General features: G+C 54.4%; 1 protein-coding gene across 1 annotated transcript; it reads right to left on the minus strand.

Annotated features, from left to right (window-relative positions):
- Positions 1-1,425: 1,425 nt before the first annotated feature.
- ADORA1 (adenosine A1 receptor) lies at positions 1,426-25,332 on the minus strand. Its single transcript, XM_053963956.1, has 3 exons — positions 24,963-25,332; positions 24,143-24,525; positions 1,426-2,379 (listed from the first exon to the last, which is right to left on the minus strand). The coding sequence occupies exons 2-3, from the start codon at positions 24,481-24,483 to the stop codon at positions 1,743-1,745; spliced, it is 978 nt and encodes a 325-aa protein (XP_053819931.1). The 5' UTR covers positions 24,484-24,525; positions 24,963-25,332; the 3' UTR covers positions 1,426-1,742.
- Between the last annotated feature and the right edge of the window lie 2,591 nt (positions 25,333-27,923).

The following is a 27,923-nucleotide window of genomic DNA, read 5'->3' on the forward strand; positions in this document are numbered from 1 at the left end:
ACACCATGGGAGGGTTGGGAGGGTGTTCAGGACCCCTCTGCTCTGATGAGGACTAGGGGAAGGATTTTCTCCTGTCCTTGCCATTTTTTTCCTGCTCTGCTCCTATTTTTACGAGTGTTGTCTGAGCCAGGAGCCTGGAAATACATCAAGGCCCCTGCAAAATGTGGGTGGCTAAGCCTTTCATCTCTCTTCCTTGCTGTCCTCCTTATCCCTCCGAGCTAAACAGAGCTGGCTGCAGCAGTGAAGAAGGGACTCCTGGCTGCCCCAATGCCTGTGCTGCACACACTCCCAACATTGCTAAAAATCACCCATAAATCTCACCCATCCAAGGTCCTTCTCCTCTCTGCACCCCCAGTCTCTGTGGGAACTTGCTGCAGTCACTTTGCTCATTGCTGACATCCCCTCTGAGGAGCACAACCCTGCTGGGGCAGGGCCAGGGCCGTACGACCTTGTTTCCAATGGGAGCCTGGTGAACAAGGGATGCTGATAAGAAAAGAATCCAAATCAAATTTTTCCACCACTGCTTCAGCCCTGGAGGAGGGACTGGCACTTCCAGCATCCAGAGGGACCAGGGCTGGATGAGGGATAGTCCATCTCCAGCCAACCCCTCCTCAAATCTATCCACAGCTAAATCCAGTGGTGGCAAAGTGCCCTCAGCACCCACATGGTGGCCTGTAGCTGTCCCCCACTTGCTCCTCGAGGGGTCCGTGTTCCCCTCTGCCTCCTGGGCTGTGGAGGTGACTGCATGAACCCACAATGTTTGGGTCTAAAGAGTTTGGCTGCACAGAGAGGGTGAGAGGGAACAACATGGGAGGTGTGAGATGAACAGCCTGGGAGAGATTTGCTACTGCTTTTCACAGAAAACAGCCAGGAGAAAGGAGTGAAAATGACTCAAAACCAGAGTAAAGGGAGAGAGAAGACAAGTGGAGAGGACACACTCCTGCAGCTCGCAGGAGTGGTGGGTGCTGCTGGGACCCATGGGGAGCCATCGGGGAAGCGAAAGCAATTTCTGCAGAGTTCTCTGGGATAATGCTTAAGGGTTTCACCAACACCCACCTCTGCCTACCTCTCTGGTAGTACTGAGAGCTGGAGACTGACCCTTTGCTCTGTGGGGTAGTGGGTTCACCACCCTATGGGTGCTGGTAATGCCATGGGAAGACTTTTCCTATCTCTTCCCATGTCTCAGCTCAGCTCAGCTCACCTCTCCCTGGTTACAGAGGGGAAAGAAAGGGCTTTCAAACTTAATTTCTTCAGAAATCCCAGTGCCCTGGACTCTCCTGGTTCTCAGCATCTTCACTCCCATAGGGCACCCCTTTGTCCCAGTGCCCTGGTACCCCCATGAACATGGGGCCAGAGCGTGAGGTGCCCCCAGCACCACCAACACCATGGAGATGAGGGTCTCCATCAATGGCAGGGCACCTCCTGGGTGGTTTGGATCACTTTATTTGCATGAAGATAAACTGCGCATTTGTCTGTACAATTGCTCCTTAAATACTTGGCAATGCCTAAAAAATGAAAAACAAAAACAATCAGGAAGAAAAAATCCTAAACCAGAAAGGATCAGTGCAGGCTACAATATCCAAACAGTACAATGCTCATGGATAAATAACCCCCTGGGGTGGCTGTGGGACTGCAGGGGGCTGCTGAACTCAGAACCTATCAGGTCCTTGCTACCCCTTCCTGAGACAGCAGGAACAGTGTCCGGGTGGGGACTGGGTGGGCACAGATGCCCCTCTGCCCTCCTAGTTGCCTGTCTCGGCTGTGGTGGTGCTGGTGGCGTTTTTGTTGGTTTTGCAGCAGAAGTACTGGTTCCAGATCTGCAGGAAGGCTGTCCGGAACTTCTTGATGCGGAAGGCGTAGACAATGGGGTTCATGGCCGAGTTGCCATGGGTGAGGAAGATGGCGATGTAGGTGAGGATGTGTGGGGTCTGGCAGGACGGGCAGAAGAGGGTGATGCAGTTGAGGACGTGCAGAGGCAGCCAGCTGAGCGCAAACAGGAAGAGAACCAGCGCCAAGGACTTGGCGATCTTCAGCTCCTTGCCATAGTACTTCTGGGGGTCGTTGGAGCTGGAGGACACCTTCTTGTTGAGCTGCTTGCGGATGAGGTTGAAGACCTCCAGGTAGATGAGCAGCATCAGCAGCAGGGGAGGCAGGACCCAGACAAAGAAGTTGAAGTACACCATGTACTCCATGCTGATGACTGTCTCAAACTGGCACGTGATGACAAACTCCGTGTAGCTGCTGTTCAGCTCCTGAGTCCTTCGCATCTTGTTGAGGTTGTTCCACCCAAACATGGGGGTAAGTCCCACCAGAAAAGAGACTATCCAACAGCAGGCGATGGCCACGGCTGCCCGCCGTGGTGTCACCATGCTCTTATACCTGTGGGAGAGACAACAGCCACAGGAAGGAGTTAGACATGGGTGGGATGCTCTGTTAGGGGTTGCGTAGCTCCAGGTGGGGTGGCAGTGCCTGTGCTGAGATAGGAGGATGTTCTTCCTTCCCTCCCCTGCTCTGAAAATTGTGTTCACAGACTGGTTTCCCTGCCTGTGCCCTGGGATGGCAGAAACCCCAGACACAATCCATGAGCTCTGGGGGATGATGCCAAGCCAGGGAATGCATTAGCACCTGGAATGTGCCTGAGTGTCCAACCCTCATGACTTGGAGGGAGCTCATATGCTCTGGAGTCCAGCTCCCATGCAAGCACCTGCACCCAGAGCAGCAGGTCGCCCTCTCCTCCTGCCATGCACCAACCTGGCCAGCTCACTGTCCCAGGCCCTGTGCCTGGGGAGGAAATCGCCAGCAAAAGCATCCCCTGGGATGTGCTGGGGTGGAGGAAGGATCTGCGGGTGCTAATGGACCCCTGGGGAAGCTTTGGGCACAGCCTGTTCCTCTCCTAATGTGCTTGGATTGATGAAACCCTCTTTCTTGATGGGCTGATGCCAGGGGTGGGAGGAGGAGGAGGAGGAGGAGGAGGAGGAGGAGGAGGAGGAGGAGGAGGAGGAGGAGAGCTGTGTTCTGGCTAGGCTCTGCTCCCTCCCTGATGCCCCTGGGGAGCCACCGGGGCCAGGCTCATCTCTCCAGAGCTCTGCAAGCGGGAAGTGCAGTCTGCTGGATTGATTTTTCCCCTGGCTCTCCAGAAAGCTTTTCTTTGGAGACTGAGAAGATTCTCAGCCCAAGAGTTATTGCTTTCCATCAAAGGGGATTGAATAAAGAATGTTTTCCTCATTGTTTGCTGGGTGTCTCAGTGCTGCTGGTGTTAACTCAACCATGGGGACCATGTGGAGGTGGCTGGCAAACCTGGTTTCCCAAACCTGCTGCTGCACATCTGCAGCCTTTACCTGTGATGGAAATTGATGATTTTGGGCCTTTTTTATACAGCCAAGGACCCAAACCCACTCTCCCTTCTCAAGATCCCTCTCATGGGCAAGGCATCAAGGTGGGAACTTGGAGTGGCACAGGCTGGAGGAGAGGACATCATCCCTGTGAGTCCAGAGGGTCCATAGCCATTGGTCCCCGACAGCTTTCCTGAATGAACCTCCTGTGCTCTGGGAAAAGCTTCACGACATCCTGGTGGCAGCCAGATCCCATGGGAAAGAGGTGACAGTGCGGGCAGCTGTTTCCTCTGAGAGTCAAGGCTGGTTTTAGAGGGTGATTTATTCCTTGTGGGAAGGAGAGAGGGCAGGAGACCCTGAGAAAGGCTCGGGGCAGGGAGAACTAGGGCACAGGGAGGGCAAGGGGTGGTGGGAAAGAACCAGCACTGGGGGTCAAGTGAAGGGAACAGCGAGGAGAGTCCAAGGGAGTGGGGGGTGACAGAGGGATGCCAGAGACTCCCATGAGGCTGTGTGCTGACCCCTGCACCCCACGTCTGGTTGCAGGTCCTTTGAGGGGGGCTGATGTGCCCTCCAGCTCTGACACCCCACTGCCACCTCCCCAGGCTTGAACAGCCTGGGGGGTGACACCAGAAACAGCAAGCAGCACCATCCCCCTGCCCCAGCTCCTTCCCTCTTTGCAACCCCTGTAAGCTGTGTCCCATTTCTCCCTCCTGGGAATTTCTGGGGTCTTCTACTGATTTTGCTGGACATGCTCCCACTCTGGTTCTCCCTGACCTGCAGAGCTGTGTGGGAGCCATTGCCCAACAGACAAAGCTGCTGAGCAGCAGACACAATCCCAGGGCTTGCAGCCACCACCCAGACACGAGGTCCATCTTTCCTCACTGCACACGCATCTCTCTCTGTGGTCCATATCCATCCCTCCTTCCTGCACGTGTGTCTCTCTGCCATGGTCCATATCCATCTTTACCCCTTGCTGCAGTGACTGGTCTGACACTGTTTGGGAGCAGGACCTGGCTCTCCCTGCTCCTGCCTGCACTTTGCCCCACAAGGTGTGAGGGTGCACCTGCAGAAGCAGCCTGGGGAAACCTGGACATTCTCCTCCAGCCTGTGTGTGACACGGTCATAGAAAAGTGGGTGAACCAAAAACCCATAGAAAACAGCCACATTTTCTTCTTTGAGCAACAAGCCAAGGGCAGAGGCAGCTGCAGGAAATGTGCTCCCAGGGACCTGTGTCCACTGTCTCCCTCAGCCCCACATGGAGAATGACAAAATCTAATAAATTGCTCCAAGCTCCTCCTCCCTCCAGCCCACCAGGTCCATCCATCCACTGGAGCTCTCATGGAGCTCTCATGGGGATCAGCTGGTCCAAAGGCCACAAGTCCAACTTAATTCCTTTTACATTTTATTTTCCTTGTAGGTGTCCAAGGAATGCCTGGATGTGGCCCTCAGTGCTCTGGGCTGGATGACAAGGTGGGGATACTTACAGGTTGGAATTGATGGTCTCAGAGGCCTTTTCCAACCTAATTGATTCTGTGATTCTGTAAAGGGTGAAAATGCAAGATCCTGCCTAATTCTCAACTCCTGCCACATGGTGGGAGGACAGTTAGCAGAGGGACAGGGATAGACCTTGCTGTTCCCAGCATTATTCTTGATTATGCCATAAAGAAAATATTTTCTCATTTGTCTCATTTTGCATTAATATGATAGGTCTGGAGTTTGGGATGGTCTGGGAGGTAGAAGCACTAGAAAATGCTGATAATGGCTCATAGTTAATAAATAATCTTATTATTCTCATCAGCACCAGAGCAATTACCAGCATCATTGCAATTTTATTACTGCTGTTATTTTTATTAACAGCTGTGACTAAAACATCCATGGTAATCATCACCCCCATCCTCATCCACTTTGGGTTTGTTTCCTCTGCCCATGGGGGTTTGAGCCTGCCTATAATTGGTAGATATTCCCCTTGCTCTCCCTGAGTGGTGGTTTTTGACCCATTCCTTCCCCACACAGATGGGCATTGACCCAAGCCCTCCTGGATGCAAAGTCTAAGAGAAAGGACCAACGACCATCCAGACTCATCATGAGATGGGATGGGCAGGAACTGTGGTATGGAACAAAATTGCCTTTGAGGGTTTGGAAGATAATGCCAAGAGGCAAAATGGCAATTATTGATAGAGCTGTTTGCTCCCCAGGGGAAGGGAATAGGTGATGGGTGGAGACGGAGGCCGACAAATTGTCCCCAGGGGCTGCACAGAGCTGACAGGGAGACAGGGAACAGCTCTCCAGGGCAAGATGCTGTCTCCAGGAGAGGATGAGGATGGAGCAGACACTGAGGCCTTTTTACTCATGAAAATCATAGGATCCTAGAATGGTTTGGTAGGGAAGGGATTTAAATCCTATCTCCTTCCACCCCTGCCATGGGCAGGGACACCTTCCACTGTCCCAGGGTGCCCCAAGCCCCATCCAGCCTGACCTTGGACACTTCCAGGCATAGGGCAGCCACAGCTGCTCTGGGCAACCTGTGCCAGAGCATCACCACCCTCACAGGGAACAGTTCCTTCCCAATATCCCACCTAACCCTGCCCTCCAAGTGAGAAGCCATTCCCCCTTGTCATGTCCCTCCAGACCTTTGTAATGATCCCTGGCCATCATTCTGAAGACACCATCCACCCTCCTTTCCCTTTGGTCCTCATTCCCAGACTAAATTCAACTTCTTCTGCCACATCTTGATGTGCCCAGACCTCCGCAACCCTCTCTGCTGAAGCCCAGGGAGCCCAGCTCAGCTCAGGCCCTGCTCTGGAGCTGCCCAGCCCTGGGTGGGCAAAGGCCCTGTGACCATTTCAGATATCAGGGCATGTCTGAAAGCACCTGGAGAACAGAGCATTCATTGCTTTCATGGATTTAACCTTTGCCTTGGGGTCTGTCCCTAAGAGAGAGATGAGGGCTCATTTCCAAGATCCCAACCCAGAGGTCAATCCAAACCCGATACTCACCAAACATCTCTTGTTTTGTTTGAAAATGCTTCAAAGACTCTAGGCCTGGTTTGAATAAAATGTGGAGGTTTTTAGTAGTTCTGTGATTAGTTTTTCTCTCCACAAAACACTTGCTGTTGTCCAGCCAGTGCCAAGATGTGGCTTTGCTGGTCTTTGCTCTGGAGAGTTTATTGCAGTGCAATGCCTGGGGAATTAATTCACTAATGAAGACAGACCATTACTAATGAAAAGAAGCTGGAGCCAATGTGGCAGGGAGAAAGGAGGCCAAGCTGACATGAAGCTCATCTGCACGATGAACACAGCAAGTAAAAGCAGCCAGACCATGTCCTGATCTAATTGAAAGTCTCTAGACAAAAGTGCTTTGATCTCAGAGGATTTGGATTCCTGCTCCTTTCTCCAGCTGTATCTTCCCTTCAGATCTTTCAGTGTCTTGGAGGCTGCTGGGTGGGAAAACACAGATTGTTGGTGTTCAAAGGTGCTCCGAAATGAGAACCTGAGAAATGCAAAGTGGTGTCTGGGTTCTGCAAGGGTGAGGTCAGCCACAGCTCAGGGCTGGGACAAGGGGGTTCCTGGGTACTCACACAAAGTGGGAAGTGCTGCAGAAGGGACTCTGATTGTACAGCCTTTGTCACCTATGATCCTGGAAGTGAAAGGCTGATTCCTTCTTTATAAAATCACAGAATAGTAGCAAATGTGGGTTTGTGGCCATAAGTGGGTGTGTCACTACGTGAGTGGTGGCCCTGGGAGGGATAGGGGTCAATCAATACCAGTCAAAGCTGGTATTTGGATGGACATTACAGTTTGTTCCTACAACTGCTTGGAATGGAGAGACTGGTCCTATCAGCATCCCCTTAGGATACACAAGGGACTGTCCTGATCCCCAGATCCCAGACTGATTGCTTGTCAAAACCCAGCTGGCAAGTAAAGGCATTAAAAAATGGTCTGGTCTTTCAGACAAGCCAGAAGAGCACATCCAGCAAGGACATTGGTGTTTATTGGTGCTGGAGCCTCCATCCTGTACCAAAGTAGCCCAGCAGTCTCCATCAGCACAGCATTTCCAGCCTGACACCTTCATCCTACCACAGAGCCACTTCCCAGTGCTCCAAAGGGACCTGGAGGGCCCTGTGTGTGTCCCTTCCCAGCACCTCTGGCTGGTCGGTCTGCAAGAGATTTGAGCTGTGGGAGAAACCTGAGAAGTGCCAGCAGATCCCTGGGACAAGAGGGAGTGGGAAACATGGTGGGAGGGACACAGAATCCTGTCCTTAGACTGTGCCTTGGGGACCTGATTTGAAAGGAGCTGAGGAGGAAAATCTCTTCCTGGTACCTCGCCCATGCCTGTCTGCTCGGGGTAAGGGACAGTTGGATGAGGACAGTGGTCGCTTTCCTACAGGTGTCACTTTTGGAGGGTTCCCAGGGCAGGAGAGGCACCAATGGCAACAGGCATCTTTTACCTACCACTCACATGGGTGGGGCTGCATCCCGAACCTCCACCTGGAACCTCTCTGGCAACCACTGAGCCCAGGTCAGGGCTGCCCTGCTCCTATTACCACCAGTTCCTCCAGTCTGGAGCTGGCACTGGGACAGCCCAGGGGGCCATGGGTGCCTGGTGCTCCCTGGGCCATGTGCTGCAAGGAGAGGACGCCATAAGAGGTCCAAAGGTGAGAAGGAGTCTAGGGATGGATGTTCCCCATGGTTGTTGGGTCCTCCCACCCACACCTCTGCCCCTGTGTGCTCTGAGCTGTGATTCCAGAGGTCATGGCTGTCACTGGAGCACTCTTGGCTGTTACTCGGCCCTGCAGGGCACCCAAGCCCAGCTAGGACCACCCCACTGAGAGACAGGGAAGGAGTTTCTCATTGTATGGTGTCTCTCCTGCTTGGTCCAGCTCTGGGAGCAGCTGGCACCTTCCTAAACTGGCAGCTCGGCCCACACATGGTGACCTGGAGCTGCAGCCACTCCTGCCTCCCCAGAGAGGACCTGGGCATGAGAAGCGTCTTCTTTGAGGATCTCTGCTCCTGAAACGCTCTGAGTCTCCTCCACTGCAGCACGAGGAGACGGCTCCACAGCAGGAGGCTTCTTGATGCAAACCTCCCCAAAGCCACCAGGAGAAACCCCAAAAGCATGAGAAAGGGTGGATGTGTGCATCACACTGCTGACCATCCTGGTCCATCTGTGTTCAGGGTTTGGTTTTACCATCCCAAAAAGCGACTCTGTGTAGGAATCATTCTGCAACAAGTGCCTGCAAAGCACAAACAACTGCAGCCAGGCAAAGTGTCTGGCAAGACCTCTGGATGTTTGCAATCACCTCTAATAGCCAGTAATTCTCTAATGGATGTGGGTGAGGGTGATTATGAGGCTGAGGAGAACAAATTCATGCTGCCAAAACTGATTGGTCCCCACACACTGAAACATGGAGGGCTTTGGTGAGGGCTTCGTTCAGTGGTGGGAGAAGATGGAGCTGGTCACAGCTCCAGCAAATGGCAAGAGAACAACACAAAAATGGGATTTCATGCTTTAAGCTTTGTCAGAGGAGGTTGTGGAGAGACCTGGAGCATTTGTAGATGTCCTGGGCTCCAAACAGGGACTGGGGAAATGCTGCTGCCTTGTTGTGGTGTTTGTTGGTGCTGGAGCCTCCATCTTGATGTGGGTTCAGCCTGCCCTGCCACATCTCTCAGGATCTTGGAGGCATCCTGGAATTCTTGAGGACTGCAGAGGGATGTGGGCACATCCAAAAGCAGCCCCAGGGACACAAACATCCTCACATGAAGCTGAAGAAATAAGGTAGAAAAGAGCTTTATGTGCAGAAATGGTTGGAAGTGGGAATGATGCCTCCATGGGGCAGCCTGGCCATGCCAGGTTATCTTCAGCCCAGACTGGCAGTACCAAAATGAGGGTCCATTGGGGATGTCCATCCACAAGGTGGTTACAGGTGTGGGAAAAGGTGACCCCCAGCTCCAGCAGTGCCTGTATCAGCACAGAGCCTGGCCACGTCCCCCCAGTTCTGCCACTCCCCTGATGCCACCTGTCTCAAAAGGACCAAACCTCAAAGCACAGCACACCCCAGAGATCAGCCCACCCTGAGCTTGGCACCTCCTGTGTGCGCACCCCCCAGAGCCTCAGGAGGTTTCCCTGCTCCCCCATATCCCCACACACCCCTACAGTGCCCAGCTGGTTCTGAGCTAAACCCGGCACATTTCAGCTTCCAGTGACAAGATTACGTCTTTTCCTGCAGAGCCAAGGAGATTTAGCCTATCACACCTCTGGTCCCTGGGAGCAGCCACAACTTCCCACCGGGCTGGCTGAGCTCCCCACGCCCTCCTGGGCCTGCTCCCGGCCCTGCTGGAGCTGGACCCACACCTCCCTCCGGGTGTTTGTGCCGCTGTACTGCCCCAGCTCTGGCAATGAGTCACAGCTTTGGGAGCAAACCACAGCCTTCCAGTAACTGCAGAGCTCCTCTCAGATCTCTTGCCCAGCTGTCCTCAGCTCAGAGGTGGGGGGTGAGGAACTGGTACCTGATATGACCGCGGTTCCACCACGGACCAGTACCGACAGCCCCCCTGGGGTATCCCAGTGGCTCCCACTGTGACCAGATGCTGCAGGGGAAGGGGGAAGGCTGGAAATCTCTGGGAGGGAAGATGGAAAGCACAGAGACCTCACACTGAAGCATCCTTCCTTCATGTTCTGCCCTGGTGTGGAGGAGATGCAGCTGCTGTCCAAGGAAGGTGAAGGAATGCGAGTTGCGCACTCTGCTCAGAGAGGATTTTCCTGCATCCTCCAGCAGCACCCTCACCCCAACAGCCAATATCAATCCTTTCTGCTCAGAAAACTAGTCTTGTTTCCAAACTGAGCTTGGTTTTCAGCCTGAGGCTGCACCCTGATGTGGACTCTGTCACTGCACAAGCAGATTCTCAGCAAGGACCACTCACCCCGTGCTCAGCCCCTCACCCCAAATGTGTTTGTGGTGGTTAAGCAGGGAGCTGGGATGCCCAGGCCATCCAAAGCTTGAGGGAAATAACAATTTAGTTTGTGTCCATGAGTGAGCACTACCCTCCAACCCCAGACAGACCCTTCATGCCCCAAAAAGGAGCTGTGAGACCCCTGATGCCATGGGCAGCACCAAGTCCATCCAAGGGTGCTGAGTGGGTGGCCCTGCTCTGGACGTATCACCCTCCTGCTGCTGTGTGACAGTGAGGATGCACCCAATGGCCCTGGTCAGCGGGGCACAAGTCCCACTGAGCCATAGTTTTGCACCCAGGCAGCTCTGGGACTCCCTCCCAGCTCTGTGTGGTCAGGGCCCTCCAGGACCCCTGAATTTTCCTGAGCCTCTGGCTTCTTCCTCCAGGACCCTGAAGTAGGTAAGAGTGATTTAACACTATTGGCAATGGCTGCACAATCATGAAACGAGCTGCAGAATCTCAGAACTGCTGATGTTCTCTGAAAAAATGTGATGTTCTTGTCTTTTGGCTGCTGCTTTCAGGCAACAACATTTTCAGCAAAGCAAAGTACGAGAAGTGGTGCTTTAAAAAAAAAAAAAAAAGAAAGGAAAAAAGAAGAAGCAGAAGCTTCTTTTATAGCTTCTTTTATATCTCTGCTTTTATAGCAGAGATTCTTTTATAGACCCAGGACTCTGGGAATTAGAACACACAGAGAAGGACAGCTTGGTCCCCAGGAGATGAGGGTGAGGTTGTGAAAGCTGCAGGACAGTGTGATGAGCACCATGGACTTGTCTCCGGTGCTGCCCCTGTGCAATATATTTCCTGGACATTTTTAGTGTCTAAAGAGTTTTGTTGTCAAAAATAGGTATTTGCTGTGTGAGCATCGCCTTGGATGGTGGCTCCCACACAACTGCATCACAGGGATGAGCCCCTCTGCTGCGGGAGCAACCCCACCTCCAGCAGAAGACAATTTCAGCTGGAGCCACTCATCCCCATGTGCATCCCTCTCTGGCCAGGCTGGATGGGGCTTAGAGCAGCCTGGCCTAGGGAAGGTGCCCCTGCCCATGGCAGGGGATGGAACAGGATAGACTTTTAGGTCCCTTCCCACCTAAACCATTCCATGATTCTGTGGCAGTGCTGGAGGTGTTTCTCACCCAGTGCTGTGGTGGGATATCAACCTCCTTGGCCAGGACTCTCAGGTCATCTTCCCTTGCCATGCTGGGCCATCGCCCTGTGGATTTGGCCAGGGGTGCCACACAACAGCCCTGCCCCTGCCGTAGGAATTAGCCAGGAGCTGATTGTCCAGACCCAATTCAGCAGAGTATCTGTGGGATTGGATAAGTGAGGGTGAGGTATTCCCTGAGTACAAAGGAGAAAGGATAAAAGTCAGCTTTTGCCAATCTTCGGTGCAAATCCAGGGCTTGGCTGGATAAAAGCAGTGGGTTTTTAATTATTACTTGTATTGCACTTGACTTTTCTATGCATTGCATATTTTGGTTCTCTATGCAAAAGAATCTCTTTGAAACGAGGACTTTGAAAGTCAGCCCTCAAAATTTAGGAGGGAGGGGAAGAGGGGAGGACAAAGAAAGAAAGTAGCTCTAAAACCCACTTTAAATGCCAAATGTGACAAATGTGGCTCTGAGAAATGGAAATAGGACAGCAGATATAAAGTACCTGATATGACTGGGCTCCAGAGCCTCTGTGGCTCAGAGTCCATCCCACAAAATACTGAGCTGCAGAGGGAAAATGGCTGTGCTGGGAGGGAGGTGCCAGCTGAGGAAGTGCCCGGTGCCACCACCCTTCCCTGCCTGTCACCACCACACTGCTACCAAAGGCCAGCTGGGTGTCCAGGGGAGGGCCCCAGCCAGGGGAATCTGGAAAACCTCAAAAGGTAGGAGCAGATCAGGGACCCCAAGGAGAAGGGAAATGAGGGGGGTTCTAAGAGCTGCTGTTGTTGTATTTGCATTCAACAGGACATTAAGATCTGCTCCCCAGATAAATGGGAGGCAGGAAACTGGAGATAGAATCTTGATTAAGAGGCACCAAGAAAGCCTCAGAGCAGGGCTGAGGTGGGTCTTTATCTCTCCAATGCAGAAGGACTCATCAGAAAAAAAAAAAAAAAGAGATATCCTAAATTACAGTTGGAAAAAGAGATTGGTATTGGCTGCCTTTTAATTTCTTGGATTTTACACTTCTCTTGCTAACCTGACTCCTGATTTTGCAGTCAACAACTAAACTCCTCAGTTCCTTAGGCTGCAACTTGTTATTGGATTAGGATCCTCATAGCATGATTTGTCACTGCAAAGGGAACATTTCCTTTCTTGCACTTAACCCAGTTCAAAGATTAGGACATTCAAGACTGAAAAATTGGCTGGAGGTTCCCAAAACGAGGGAGGTTGTTTTCTCCACCCAGTGCCTAGAGGAGAATTAGTAGTGCTGATGAAATCTACTGTTTCTAAACCTCAGAGGACACAGTAACCCAAAACAACCAGTCCAGCACCTTCTGTCCAATGCATATTTCCCCTGATTAAAAGATCAATTTCAAATGCAAAAGCAGCTGGATTCATTTAAGGTGGTTTTTTTGGTGTTTTTTGTTTGTTTGTTTGTTTTTTGGGTTTTTTTTTTTTTTTAATGAGTTGGTTATATGTAGTTTCAACTGGTGGAAATAATTTTGGAGGTACCAATTTGGGCTACAGTTGGCTTCCAACTTCTGTCCAAACACAACTCCCCACAAAGCTGAAGTAAAACCTGTGTAATTACCCCCTCCACACACCATAAAGATGGAAGAAGTAATAGAGGACATGTGTGTAAAGCCATTGAGTTGTTTATCTTGGAATGAGTCTGAACAGTGAATCCATATCTCTGTCAGTCAAATGAAATGCCACTTTGGAAATGAAAGCTCCAGTTAACACCACAATTAAATGTGGTGAGAATCTGAGAATCGGTCACCAGGAAAACAAATAAAAAGTGTAAATGCAAAGCAACTCTGAAGTTTATTTGCACTCTGTTTTCTCACATAGAATAGAAGATTATTTATTCCCTTGGAAGAAAATTGAGGGGCCTTGTTCCCTGGGAGGCAGTAGCTCAGTATTTCCATCAGGATGGTGGAGAGATCTGAGACCCAAGATCAGGTACTGCAGTGAAATGCCTCAGCTGGGCCTAAATTACAGCCTGTGCATGTTCCTAATTACTCTGGTCTGAATTCCAGGCCAGGAACAATGGGCAGACACAGCCCGAGGCTGCCAAGGCAGCCTGGCTGGCTCAGGCCATGGAGATGGGGACACACAGACCAGGCAGGATGAAGGCCATGGAGCTGCTCCAAGGGCTGGAGCCCCTCTGCTCTGGAGCCAGGCTGGGAGAGCTGAGGGTGTTCACCTCGAGAAGAGAAGGCTGCAGGGAGACCTCAGAGCCCCTTCCAGTGCCTGAAGGGGCCCCAAGAGAGATGAAGAGGGACCTGGGACAAGGGATGGAGGGACAGGACACGGGGGAATGGTTTCCCACTGCCAGAGAGCAGGGTTAGATCAGATATTGGGACAGAATTGTTCCCTGTGAGGGTGGGGAGGCCCTGGCACAGGGTACCCAGAGAAACTGTGGCTGCCCCATGCCTCTAAGTGTTCAAGATAGAGGTTGGATAGGACTTGGAGCAACCTGGGATAGTGGAAGGTGTCATGGCAGGGGTGAGACTGGGTGAGTTTTGAGGTTCCTTCCCACCCAAACCTGTCTGGGATTCTGGCACTCTGTGAAATGCATTTCCCTCTCCCCGAGCCTCAGCAGGGCCAGGGCTGCCTGTGGGTGGGGAGCAGGGCTGGAGTGTGGAGGATCCTCACAAATGGGTCAACAGGGGGTGGAATGAGATGCTCTTTAAGGACCCTTCCAATCCAAACCATTCTAGGATTCCATGATCCCCTGGAGAAAAGGGGTGTCAGTGGCTGCTCCATCCTCAACCCAAGAAAATTTGACCACAGCATCTCCAGGATTCTGGGACTCCAGGTCTTCTGCTATTGGAGCACTTTCAGCTCCTCAGGGCAGACAAACCCCATTGAGCCCATAAAGAATATGTGGCCCAGCAGTGCTGAATGTGGGGAATGAGCTCCCTGAGATTAGACCCATCTGAGCTGCACCCATGCTGGCTCTGCTCAAGCTTTGCCAGGTCCATCTGGACCCAGGCCCTTGGCTCTCCCAGTTGAGAGCACTCAGTGGAGAATGGAGCCTTCACACCGAGAGAAATGAGTGTTTCATTTGTGTATTCCACAGGTAAAGGCACTGAGTGTTGTTACCAGAGCAGAAAAAAAAAGAGGAATAATTTAATCTGTAGGACTGTGCTAATTCTGGCATGTCTGAGACAGCATTTCTCGGCATCAGACCCTCGCTGCTGTCAGAGAGAGAGCATCACTCCCTCTGTGAACAGATGGGGAGACTGAGTTGCAGAGGGGAGCTGTGATCTGCCAAGATGGACCAATCTGAATGAGAAAACATCCCTGGTGCCAGGAGCTGGCACTTCCCTTCTTTGAAGGAGGCCAAAGAAAATCATCCCCATCTCTGGCTGCAGGGAGAGAAATGGCCTGGAGAAGGTGGATAAACAGTGTGGCAGCAATGTCCCAGCATTCTGTGCCTTCCTTAGAGGAATGTTGGAGAGGTGATATTGCCAGCCCAGGCAGGGAGTGGGACAGAGGGATGTCACCTCTGTGTCCCCACAGTCCTGCTGGGCGTGGCTGGTACCTGGGATCTGTGTGCAAGAGAACCAGGGCCGGTGCCAGGGACAGCACACAGGGAGGCTGACGAGGGACACACAGGAAAGAGGCTGGGGGAGAAATCCCTTGTCCTCCTTCAGCTCCTTTTTTGTGATCAGAGGCTTCAGTACTGGACAAAAACCCAACCAAACCACCCAAGACTGTGGCAGCTGCTGGTCACAGTTGCCTGCTCAGTGCCAGGGGCAAAGCCCAGGCAAGGAAGGGATGAGGGAACAATGGGAAATGCAGTAAGAGGGTGAGGGTGCAAAGGGGAGGTGTTGGGTCCCACAGTGCAGAGAAGGGCAAACCCAGATGCCCCAAATCTTTCCAATGTCTGATCCTGCTCTGCTCTTCCCTACATCACCAAATGCAGCCCTCCCTCCCCTGTTTGTCCCCATTGCCCACCAGCCCTGAGCCCACAGGACTCTGTGCGGAGGAGGATCTCAGTCTTTCAGGGTTATTTCATCCTCTCATGCTGGTGGCATCACCAGTGATGTCTCCCTTTCCCCCTGCCCTGCCCATCCAGCCACCCTTGGGAATGGCATCTCCACGCAGGGCCAGAGGTGCCATGGGAGTGGCTAGGCTGCTCAGCTTATTGCTACTCTGCAAGACAGCCCGCTGGCTCTGTGGGCTTTTTGTGGCTGCCTTAGAGAGCGTTGATTGTTCTTTCTTGCCACTGGGCACCCCAGTCCCTGTCCAGTCTGAAATGACTCCAGTGCGTGTCACAATGAAACTCATCTCCCAGGTTCTTTCACTGTGGTGCCTCCTACACATTTTCCTCCTTTTTCCATCCTTCTTTGTGTTGCTATGACCTTTCTCTCCCCGCTGCCTCCACCCCAGGACACAGACCTGCCAATGCACCACTGTGACTCCTTGGATGAGCCATTCCCTGCTGTCAGGCTGATTTCAAACACAATCATTTGGATGCAGGAGCTCCATTGTCCCCATCCCTGATCCTTTGTCCAGCCCTGCCTGTTCTGCCTTGGAGACCCATGGACCTGCATGTCCCAGGCCACCCAGACAGGTCCCCTCAGAGCAGATCCCCACAGCCAACAGCCACTGGTGCTCGGTACAAGCTGCTCTGAGGTATGCCAGACAGGAGATTTCATTGGGTCTGGCCTCACAGTGGTCCCTCCAGATCCGAGTTTGGAAGTGGAGGCTGGTGGGCTTTGTCCCAGCTGTCTCCCACCTGAGCTCATGGCCAAAATTCCCTTCCTGGTCAGCAGAGCCAATCTGTCCCTTTTATGACACCATGAATGGACTAAAAAACCCTGGTGTGATTGACCTGGGGGTGTAAGAGGAGCTGAGGGTGGTTTGGCTGTTGGTGGTCACATGGGACACATCCAACAAGAGCAAGACAGAGGCCACATGTCTGTGCCAAGGGCTGGGCAAGGACACGGAGACCAGCCCAGACCCCAGAGCCGGTCAATGGGAAAGGCTCCAGGTCAAGAGGAGCATCTGAGCCCCTCTGCACCCCCAGCCTGCGTCCCAGAGCGGTGTCTGAGTTTCTCTGCACCCCCTGTGAGTCACTTATTCCTGCTCTGTCACCTGCTCTGGCTGATGTGGAGCGAAGGTGAGACCAGAGGTGGGACTGTCTTGGTAAAGGTCAGGTGATAATGGCACCTCCCCTGGATGGAGTCACATTCCTGTATCTCGGGGGTGGGGGAAGACCCGGGACCCCATCCAAGGGCTCCTGCTTGCCCTGAGCCAGCTCAGCACAGAGCATGGTGAGCTGGGCCTGACTCACCCCAACACCCAGCCTGCAGGGCCAGGCTGGGCTGGCGGGGGCCAGGGCAGCTGAATCAGCAGCTTTTGCTTTGGCAGAGCCTCTCCCTCCACGGGTGTTTGCCTTGTCTCTGTGCCAGCAGCTGCACAGGGCCCTTGGACACACCGCCCAGAGGGACAGCACCGTCACTGCCACCAACCCAGTGCCCTGGGACACAGCCCAGTCACTCCAGGAAAGGGAAAACCATGTCCTGGAAGTGTGGCAGTGTGTCTGGGTGTTCCCAGGCAGTTCTGGGGCCCTGCAGCTCATCCATAGGTCTGTATCCTGGACACAGGAACAGCTCTCAGCTCCAGTGAGGGACCTGCTGTCTGTCCCACCATGTCTGGGTGGTCCTGGCTGTGGGTGTGACTCACTTTCTGCTCAATGGGGACAATATGGCCCCTTTCTGCTGCCATGGGATGAGGGAACACAGTCTGGCTGTGTCCCACCAGCTTGGCAGAGTAGATCCTCTTGGACTGATGGTACCACACCTGAACCATGGCCATGGAGGTGGCAGAGCCTTGCTGGCTTCCATCCACATATCCCCACCTGGTTCGGTGTCTGCTCCCTGTAGGACGAGTTCATGGGGACCCATAGACTCACAGAATCCCAGAGTGGTTTGGGTGGGAAGAGACCTTAAAGCTCATCCCATTCCACCCCCTGCCATGGACAGGGACACCTTGACTAGCCCAGGGTGCTCCAAGCCCTGTCCAACCTGGCCTTGGACACTTCCAGGCATGGGGCAGCCACAGCTTCTCTGGGCAACCTGTGCCAGGGCCTCACCACTCTGACGGGGAAGAATTCCTTCCCAATATTGAACCTAAATTTCTGTTTTTTCAGTTTAAACCCATTGCTCCTTGTCCTGTCCTACAGTTGTGCCAACCTGGCCCATTGAAGACACATTCAGTCTATTTTAATACCACAAATGGCTACAAACCCACGCTGTGGTGCACCCTGGGCTGTGAAACAATTTAATTTCATGGAATTACTCCTGCAGCGATCAGTAGGGCTGGGACTGGATCCTGGAGGACCTGGCTCCAGAGCCCTGGGCACAGTCATGGCAGGACTCCAGTGCAGGAACAGAGAGGCCATGTTGTCCCAACAAATCTCAGCTTCAACACTTTCCCTGTTCTCAGCCTCTATCCTTCATCTGAGCCAGCTGTGGTGCAGCTCAGTGCCTCAGTTTCCCCATATGCAGACGTGCCCTTACTGGGAACATGCCCTCAAATTTACTGGTGAGACATTGCTAAGAGTCAATTCCTTACCCTGAAAATCAATAGAAAGAGCCTAAAAGCCCAATGAAAACATTCCCAGAGGAGGGTTTGGGGCGCTGCAGCAGGAAGGAGTAGGTTTTCATTCATGGCCCTGCAGCACAGCCCTGGCAGATGTGAGCTCTGTTAAGGGACAGATGTGACACTGCTATTGGGGTCAGAGCGATTACCCGGCACAGGGACCACACCTTGCCCTGCTGGGGTACACAAGGACCAGGAGGGGACAGGGTCCTGCTGCTCAAGAAGCCCATACAGGGTCTCTTGAGGCCATTCATTTCCTCTTGCCCTTTTAATTCAGAGAATTTGGGAATAACTCTGAATATCAGGCTCTGAGCATCCCCGCACAGGATTCAGGGCTCTCCTCCCCTTCCCTCTGCCCTACTGAGGATGGAGCATCCCACACTCAGCCCCTCACTGCATCCCAAGTTGACACCCCCAAGCCCCAGCATTTTTCCTGCCATTCCAGGAGCTGGAAATGCTGCAGGCAGCCCCACCTGCCTCCCTGCAGCCACACGGCGGTGTCTGGAGCTTTTGGGAGTGACCTGATTTCGCGTCTGCCAGCGAAGATCTCGTGGCGCTGCTGCAGCAGCTGTGTGAGCTCCCAGTGAGCCTAATCCAGGCATCTCCTCACTGAGGAAAGAGCCCTGGTGGCTTTGATCCCTGACTTAGCCTGTTCATGGCTGAAAATTATTCTGTGGATCAGAGAGTAGGGCTGAAAACCAGCTCACCTGGGTATTTCCAGGTCTTTACCAGGATCTCAAACTAACATAACCTGCTGGTAAATCCCTGCCCATCTCAAGGGCTCTGGGATTTTGGAGTACTGGAATTGATCTCCTGGTGCTGCACTGGCACAGCTCGTCCATGCAGCCGGATCTGGTTGGAGCAGAGCTCGGTGGGAAATGCTGGCTCTGATGTAGCACCCACATGCTGAGCTGGTGCAGTGTGCTGGAAACTGCGGCTTGGGAACAGCCTCAAGTCTGCAGAAACCTCCCTGGACTGTAATTCCTGCATTTTAATCTCCATCCCTGGTTCAGAGCTGCCTGTTCCATGGAATGAAGATCTCCACAGATCACTCTCACTTCCTAAAAATATACCTGGACGAGGGCAGCAAGGGAAGAAACAAAAGAGGTGACTGCAAAGACCTACCACTCCCCGAAATTCCTCCAGGTTAGGGAAAATGGAACTATTCTCCTTGGAAATGAAATATGCTTTCTCAGACACTGGGCCTGTATGGATGGATGGCATCTTTTCACTGATTAGTGGAGGTTGAAAGAAAATAGATGAGCTCCAGGGTGAGAGCTCTGAGTCACCTGGATGCTTTTGAAATTCCTCTGAATGTAAAACAGGCCTTGGAAGAGCTGTGGTTTGGCTTGTTCACTGGCCTGGCTGGACAGGAATGTTTCCTGGCACTAAGTGCAGGTGCTCATCGCTCCCCTGCCAAGACTCTCCATGAACTCTTGGTGAAGGAATCATGGAACAGTTTGGTTGGAAGACACCTTAAAGCCCATCTCATTCCACTCATGGGCAGGGACACCTTTCACTATCCCAGGTTGCTCCAAACCCCATCCTACTTGTCCTTGGACACTTCCAGGGATGGTGCAGCCACAGCTTCTCTGGGACACCTGGAATGGGGAAAACCCATCTCAGATATGTCCTGCTCCAGCACCCAGCTGGCTGAGGGCAACAAGACTTCCCAGGCTTACGATGACCTAGTCCTAGCTGGCCCCATGCCTGTGGCCCTTGGCAGGACTGGAGAGAAGGGGAAAGAGCGCTACAATCCCAGGAAGAGCCTGAGCTCAGGCAGGAGCCTGGAAAACAGGGAGTCCAGGGGGTCACTTCCCCTTTCCCTCTCCATGTCCATCCAGGAGCTCACAGGTCCCGTGCACATCCCCCTCACTTACTGCCTTGCAGGCACTGCAGTTCAGGGCTGAGGGATGTTCCTGCCATCCCTGAGCTGTTTTATCTCATTCCAGACAGGGCACTCTGAACCACCAGTCAATGCCAGCGCTGTCCACAGAGCCACCTCCTGGCACTGCTTTTACCCTGGGCTCTCCCCCTGCTGTGCTCCAGCCTCCTGCCCCCCATTTCCTAGAGAGTTCCAGCCATTCTGATCTGTGGCTCTGCAGCCTCACAGGTGTGCATTCCAAACCTTCAGCAGCACCAAAGGCAGCTCTCCCTGGTGGGATGCTCCTTGGGATGCTGCAGGGTGGGAAGGGCAGGGCTAGGAGCATACCCCAGTGCTGAGGCCCAGGCGCAGAGGGTGGATGTCCTGGCTGTGGGCAGAGAGATTCCAGACTGAGGGCTCCTGCAAACATCAGATTCCTGCAGGTTTTCCCTTCCTGGCACATTTCAAAGGGTTTGGGGTGAGGTCACAAGGTGAGGACCCCCAGGGACATTCCAAGATAGGCTTGGGCTGCATCCACACATTCAGCATCCCCAGCCAAGGGGTGGTTTGGCACATCCCAAGGACAGCAGCTCCTTTTGCTATGGCCCTTTCCAAAAGGCCCAAAACACAGAGAAGAGACAGGGCCCCCAGGGCAACAGAGGCTGGTGCTGAAGGAGCTGCATCCCCCCAAACATCCCTCTGGCACCATCCCCCAGAACATCCCTCCGGCACCATCTCCCCAAACATCCCTCTGGCACTGTCTCCTCCAGCATCCTGCCTCCACCGGGATACCGAGGGGCCGGTTCCTGCCAGACACCCCCAGCTGGCTGCTTCCTCTCCCTTTGAACTAGTTTCATTTTCCCCAAGCACGGCTGTGAGAGGGAAGTTTGGGCTGGGCTGAGGGACCCCGCTGTGCCCGGATGGGGGGATCACAGGCTGGGGGTCCTGCCTGGCTGCCGGGCAGGGAGGAAGGATGTGAGAGGGGAGGGGGAGTTTTCCACCAGGAAATCTATTTTAGGTGGTTTTCAGCTGTTCCTGTGGGGGTTGGGAAGTGGGGGACCCTCTGCTCTAGCCTGCTCAGCCCAAGTGATGCTCTTGCATCCCTCCAAAATCAAGGAAAGGCCCCTCGTGGGGGAGGCAGCATCACTCAGGGCCCAGCAGCCAGGACAGATCATACCCAGGGGTTGGAGCAAATGCAGAGGGTTTGGTGGGATATCCCAGTCCCTTGACCATGCTGGGTAAAGAAGGAAGAACAGGAGGTGCCAACTCAAATCCAAGCAAGACCCCTCTTCATCTGATAAAATCTGCCTCTGCCTTGCAGGAGTGGCTCATGTCTGTGTCCATGGGAAGTGTCCATTGGAGCGATGGAGCATTGGATGCTGCTTTTGCATCTCCCACTGCCATGTAGAGACATCCCAAATGTCTCAGGGCACGATTTCTTCCAGGAGAAACCCACCCCTGGGGCTACCAAGTTTCCAAACTCGCAGCCCAAGGGTCAGGGTGTCCATGGGGAGCCTGGAGCTGGAACCAGGCTGCCATGCACCATGCTCCCCATTCCCTGCCATTCTTCCCTGTGAGGAAGGCACAGGTTGTTCAGAGAAGATGTGGCTGCCCCATCCCTGAAAGAGTCCAAGGCCAGGCTGGAAGGGGCTTGGAGCAACCTGGGCTAGTGGAAGGTGTCCCAGCCCACGGCAGGGTACGGCCCCTTCACACACAAACCTTTCAGGGATTCTGTGATTCTGTGAAATGCATTTCCCTCTCCCTGAGCCTCGGCAGTGCCAGGGCTGCCTGTGGCTGGGGGGCAAGGCTGGAATGTTGGGATGCCCACAAGACCCCCTCAGCCTCATGTGGGTCACACTGGTGAGGATCCACCCTGTGCCAGGCTTGTCTGAGGAATGCCCTTGGCACAGGGATGGGCTGCAGTGAGCACACTGCCCGTGCCTGTGCTGGAGGGGATGTCCCTGCTCAGTGTCCTCGCTGCCCTAGGGATGAGCCTGAGGCAGATATTACCCACCTGCCTCCCCACCTGCCTGCAAATCTCTGCTCGGTTCTGGCTGCCATCATTGCCTGCAGCCCTCCAGGGATGCTTGGAGCTCTCCCAGAGCTCTCCCAGGCCCTGTGGCCACACGTGTTTCCCCAGAGCCCTGAGTCCTGCCCAGTGCTCCAGGCTCTCAGCACCCACTTTGCCATTGCTGGGTTCAGTGTCACAGTCAGGAATGACACCACAAGAGTCATGAGCACTGCGAAGATGCTGTCACTGTCATCCTTAGCATCCTGCAACAGACTGGGAGAAACTCGAGGCATTTCAGATTCAGGAAATATTCCTTAGTTGTGTTTCCTGTCCTGTGTGCTATATACAGGGCACTACATCTCCTAAAGTCTCCACAAATACCAACTGCCAGGAATTCATGAAGTTGTAGGATCTTTAAGTTTGGGAAAGACCTCTGAGATACTTGAGTGCATCTATTAAGTTGATGAGGTTACAAAGCTTTTCAATATTAAAATAGGCTCTGAAAAGACAGAAGAAAATCTCATGCTGCTGAGTGCTTGGCACACAATGGGATCGCAAAATTCAGGGTTGAAATTGCATAAGAAAAACCCACCCAAACTGTGTACAGCATAATATTAATATTGCTCCCAGGAAAGCTCCTGGGATCAGGGCAGGAATCTCCCCTGAAAGGCCCATCTGATGCTCAGAGGCAGACAAGGAGTTAAAAATGGACTGGTTTGTTAAGAAAATGCCTGACAGGCTGTGCTGCTCCTGTGGAGCTGCAGAACTCCCACACCAGAGCCTTCCCCACAGGCAGGGGATGTGTGAAGCCCAAAAAAAGCTCCAAGAGCAGTAGGAATCACTCTGGTGACACTGGCGGGCTGGGAGACAGTGATTGGGAAAATCACACCTAGGGAGGAAGTCGGGAACAGTCTGTGAAAATCATGTGTGGCAGGGAGGGGATGGGCAGGGATTGTGGATTTATCCTGCACCCCCTCCTCTGTCTTACGCTCCTTCTCAAGCAGCCTCTGCTGGTGGTGGCTGGGGGAAAAGCCAAAAAAAGCACATCTCTGGCCTGATCCCATGGATCTGGGAACACCGAGCACTCTAGAGCAGCCAGGTGATCCCCAACACCTGGGGTGCCTCCTGTCCCTGTCTGCCTGTATGGGAAGGCAATTCCTGCCCCAGGAAGGGTCCTACACCTGCTGGAGTCTGGGCTGCACCAACACAAGGGGGTTGGTGCCTTTCTGGGGTGTTTGTGCTGATGAAGGGTCTGGGACCCCTCCAGAACTGCCTCAACTGCAAAGGGGTAATGGGGTGACCCGAGTGCTCAGCTGGGCTGGGCTGTTTTCCAGCAATGCTCCCACTTCCGAAGCCTTGCGGGGCCGACGAGGCTGGCAAAGGCATCCCCACAGAGCGAGGGGGACTCACAGCGAGGGGCTGAGCCTGGCTCTGCTCAGGGGCACCGAGGTCGGGTGTCATGTCCCCTTCTAGCCCCGCTCACAGCCCCCAGTCCTACTGTGGCACCCCAGAAATGCTTCCCCAGCCCAGCATGGCCACAATGGGAAGGGAGCGGGGCATAAAGAGTTAACTATCTCCTCCTGGAGCGTCAGAGTTCGAATAAAGTGCTCGATTAAAGTGCTCAATTAAAGTGTCCCCTCCTTTACGCCAGGAGGCACTTGCTCTGGGCTCGGAATGGCAACAGATACAGAAGGGGCAAAAAGGGAAAAGGAGTTATTTGTGGGGCACCTCATAGCAGGACTCTCTCCTGGGTGAGGCTGCCCCATGAAACGTGCCAGGCTGCCACCTCTGGTTCCTCAAACTGCCAAAGCTGTGTCCCACAGCAAGCCACCCCTGTGCTCCCCATGGCAAGGAAAAAGCTGGGGTGAAAGCCAAACCTGTCATCCGCTTTCCTCCTGGAGCACCCGGCTGGGGCTGTCCCATGTGTGGGGACACACTTTGTCCTGGCCACGGGCATCCCGTGGCTGTCCCTCACTGCCAGCTAGCTGCCACAATGTGATCTCTGCCTGCACACCCAGCGCCCCCTGAGCCCCCAAAAGAAGCTGCTGGAGGCTCCAGGACACCCAGCTCCACACCCCCCTGATTTCTGCTGCAGCCAGATGTGTCTGGGATGGCAGCGTGGAGGAAAGTCCTTTCTCCCAGTGCTTCTCCAAGAATTAGACGTTTCCTCACTCCCTTTTAACCTCCACAGCAGAGCTGGTTCCAACGCGTTTTCCTACCTGACAGGGATTTTCACCCGCAGGTACCGATCCACAGCGATGGCCAGAAGCGCCAGGATGGAGCTCTCCGTGAGGATGAGGACGGGACAGGCCACCATAAGGCAGGTGTAAAATTCCGTCTGGGGTCCGATGTTGATGATGATGGCTAGAGGGATGACCAGAGCCCCCACGGCCACGTCGGCCACTGCCAGCGAGACGATGAAGCAGAAGGTGGCATCCCGCAGTGCCTGGTTCATCTTCACAGCCCAGATGACCAGGATATTGCCCGGCACGGACACCAAAGCGATCAGCACTTCAATGGAGATGTAGGCAGCCTGGAAGGCTGAGATGGGGTGTGCCATGATGCTCTGGTCCTCCCTGCTCCCGTGGGGTTCCTCGGTCACCTGCAAACGCACAGGGAGGCGATGAGAGAGTGGCATCGCTGACTGAGCTGCGAGCGGGACAGAGCCTGTGCGAGGGGGTGGGAAAAACCCCTCTCCCGTCTGTGCCGTCCCCCGGGGCTCCGGGTTCCCCCCCCCCCCCCCCCCCCCCCCCCGAGCTCATCCCGCACCCATCTCCATCCCGCACCCACCTCCACCCGCACCCACCTCCATCCCGCAGCGCGACCGCTCTCGGCGCTGAAGAAGGAGCGGGAGCCGCCGGTCAGTCCTGGGAGCGCGGCGGAGTCCCCCGCCCCTCGGGCCACCCCGGGGCCCTCTGTCGGAGCCTTTCGGGGCTCTCTCTGTCCCCTCGCTGGATCCCCTCCCTGCTCTGCGCTGCTTCTTGTAGCCGCCCGAATCCCGAGTCCCGGCAGCCGCCGCCCGGCCCCGACCCCTCTCACCTTGTCCTACAAATCCAGGGCTTGTTTTGGGGTGCCCTCACCCCCAGAGAGCCAGCGCTGTCTCCTCGCAGGGCAAGGCGGGGCTCATGCTGGGGGCGGCCGGGGGGACCCTGCGGCCGCCGGGGACCGGGCTGGCCGCGGCCGCCGGGGCTGCGCTCGGTCCCCGGTGCCCGACACCGCTCGGCTCCCGCTGGCGCTGCCCCCTCCCCGCCCGAGCCGAAGCATCACATGGTGCCGCCTTCCAGCCTTTAAAGAGCGACTGACCCGATTCGGGGCTCGCCGGCACCGGGAAGGGGTGCGAGGGACCGGGCGGAGGCGGCAGCACCGGGTGGAGCGGGGAGAGGCGGCAGAGGGGGGAGCAGCGGAGCCAGTCCCAGCCCCAACGCTGCCGCCACCAGTCGGGCTCCGGATTTAACGCTAAAACCGGTTTTGGAGGTCGGGTGTGAGCAGAGGACCGGGACGGGGAGGGCGGAGGCAGAGCCTGAGCTGGGGTGGGTGAGGACCCGGCCCGTCCCCGGCACGGGCAGCACTGGTCGGGACTGTGCCCCAGGACGGCGTCGGGACCCCGAGTCAGACCCGAAGGGTCCCAAGGAGCTTTAGTGCTCACCCGGGCTCTGGCTGGCACTGCCTCACCCAAAATCACTGCTGGGGTGGGCGGGGGGCGAGACCCCGAAAACACTTTTCATCCTCCGAACTGCACTGCCCGGCTGGGGAGGGGCTGTCCCTGGGACAGGGGAAGGGTCTGTCCACACAAGTCGTGTGGAGGAATGGTGTCCCCGGACTGCTGCTGAGACTGGACCAGACACTCTTTATGGTTCTAGGAGAAGTTTGGGAGAATATGGTCATGCCCCAGTTCCCCTCTCCGGGCCGGGCAGTATAGGGAAAATGGGTCTGGGGGCTCGATCTCACTGATGAAGCTGAACCACCCAATCCCTCCAGGGACCTCCGGATGTGCACCAGGCACCTGCAAAGCTCATCTTGCATAAATCACTTCCCAGAAGTGTGGCTGGTTTATCCAAATGCTGCAAGGAACAAGACCTCAGACTTGAGGCAAGGAGACTCTCCCGACCCCCATCTGCACCTCTCCCCATCCTTTCTCCCTTGTCCGGTGAGACTCGGGGCTGGAGTTGTCCCCTGCTCTGCTCTGCCTCGTGAGAGATGTCCCAGCCCTTGGATCTGCCCCTTGAGGCTGCCATCCCAATCCCGGGCTGATTTTCCACCAGCTGCTGTCCCATGGGGTGCCTGCTCTCTCCCTTGGCCAAGTGGCCAGCAAAGACCTGGGGGTCCCAGCCTCCTAGGGCTGTCTGGGGACTGTGGCATTGTGCCACCTCTGGGCACTGGGCTGTGCCAGCAGCAGGGCGAGGTGAGCTTAGATTGGTCTGAATGATCTGTTTGCTGTGCAGAGAGGAAAATAAACCGAGGCTCACAGGCTTCTGTAAACACAGCACTATTTATGGAGCACTGGCATCCTGCAGCATCTCCTCACACCTCCTCCACTGCAGGGAAAAGTGATGCCCCGTATGGCTGAGCATAAATCCAGAGGTAGGGGGTGGGATGGGGGTGCTCAGGATGGGCTACTGAGAGTGAAAAGGACATTCCCAGAGAGCCCAAAACCCCTCACCCACCACCTTCCCAGGGGGAGTGTCCTTGCAATCAACCTCTGGCTGGGAGCAGGGCAGGAAAACCAGCAGGTTCCTCACGGGAGTGCAATGCGGAAGCAAACGCAGGCAGGGCCCGGCCTAATTGTATGCAAATCTCCCAAACAGAGATTAAAACCACTCCTTTTCCTTCGTGGATTTGCAGTTTGTTCTCCCTTCCTGGATTCGTTTCCCTGAATGCTCAGTTTTAGCAGCACCCCTAAAATCCACCGTGTAATGACAGAAATGATCTGCTGGCTGTGAACCTGACAGAGGGGGTCTGAGCTCTCTCACCAGCCCAAGCAAAGTGTTCCAGGGCATGGGCAAAGGCTGCAGAGGTTGGATGACCAAATTGATACAGAGCCCATTCCTGACAGACAGGGATCATCAGTTCATTCTCCTGACAACAAGTTGGGGATGTGTCTGAAGAGTGTCAGGGATTCCTTAAAAAACCATGAGAAAGAATTTTCTGTTGAGCATCAAACACTGGGAAAGTTATTCAGGTCTTCCAGGCTCTTTCTGGGGGTTTTAAGGAGAAAATGTCCCGAGAGCTACAATGGATTGTGAAGATCCCAAAGTGTTGGATGATGCTGCTACGGATAAATACCCTTGGCACACAGGGAGAGATGGGATGAAGTGGGACAAACAAGGGACATGGTGTGGCTTCCTGAACCAGCTCCTGTGAGCTGGGGACAGAAGCAGCCTGTGGCCATGGCAGGAGGGGATGGTTGGTGTCTGGCTTGATGCCAGTGGGATGCACCCGAGGCTGTGGCATGTTGGGGCCGGTTGATGAGACTGAACCCTGACTGAACCCCCAGGGTTTGGCAGCAGCCAAGAAATGCTTTTCCAGGGAGACAAGTCAGGGCGTGGGGAGCTCATTTCTGCCCATCTTTCTTCAGCTTTTCTCTGGGGCGTGAGCTTCCCCCTCCTGTCTTAGTTTAGCTACACAAAGAGCAGCTCCATGGTGCCATTCTGGGTGATAGGGGCAGGAGAAGTTGAGGATTTCTCCACGTCTTCCATCATGGTGATCATCCCACAGCATTTCTGGTCATGGAAAGGGGCCTCTTAACTAGGAAATTTAATTAGGAGTGTGGCTGGTGCCAGCAGCACACAAGGATGTGCGCTTGGAGGGCTGATGGCTCTGAGAGACATTAATTAGGACAAGTGACCTCCTGAGTGCCACGGTCTGGTGGGTCCACATAGGATGGCACAAGGCAAAGAGAGAAGCAGCAAACAAAGGGAAATCCCGGAGCTTTACCAAGGAGGCCTCCACTGTGCTGAGATGTTTTGGAGTGATGCTCACCCTATAGGCTGGGGCCACCAC

Source organism: Vidua chalybeata, chromosome 24 (genome assembly GCF_026979565.1).
Source record: "Vidua chalybeata isolate OUT-0048 chromosome 24, bVidCha1 merged haplotype, whole genome shotgun sequence".
In the NCBI taxonomy this organism is placed as follows: domain Eukaryota; kingdom Metazoa; phylum Chordata; class Aves; order Passeriformes; family Viduidae; genus Vidua; species Vidua chalybeata.

What these genes read in the sequence shown, in the direction of transcription:
- ADORA1 (XM_053963956.1), bottom strand. Translation starts at nt 24,483, where the DNA reads ATGGCACACCCCATCTCAGCCTTCCAGGCTGCCTACATCTCCATTGAA. An exon ending in CGGGTGAAAATCCCTGTCAG is followed by an intron (nt 2,380 to 24,142) that starts GTAGGAAAACGC and finishes TCTCTCCCACAG; the next exon opens with GTATAAGAGCATGGTGACAC.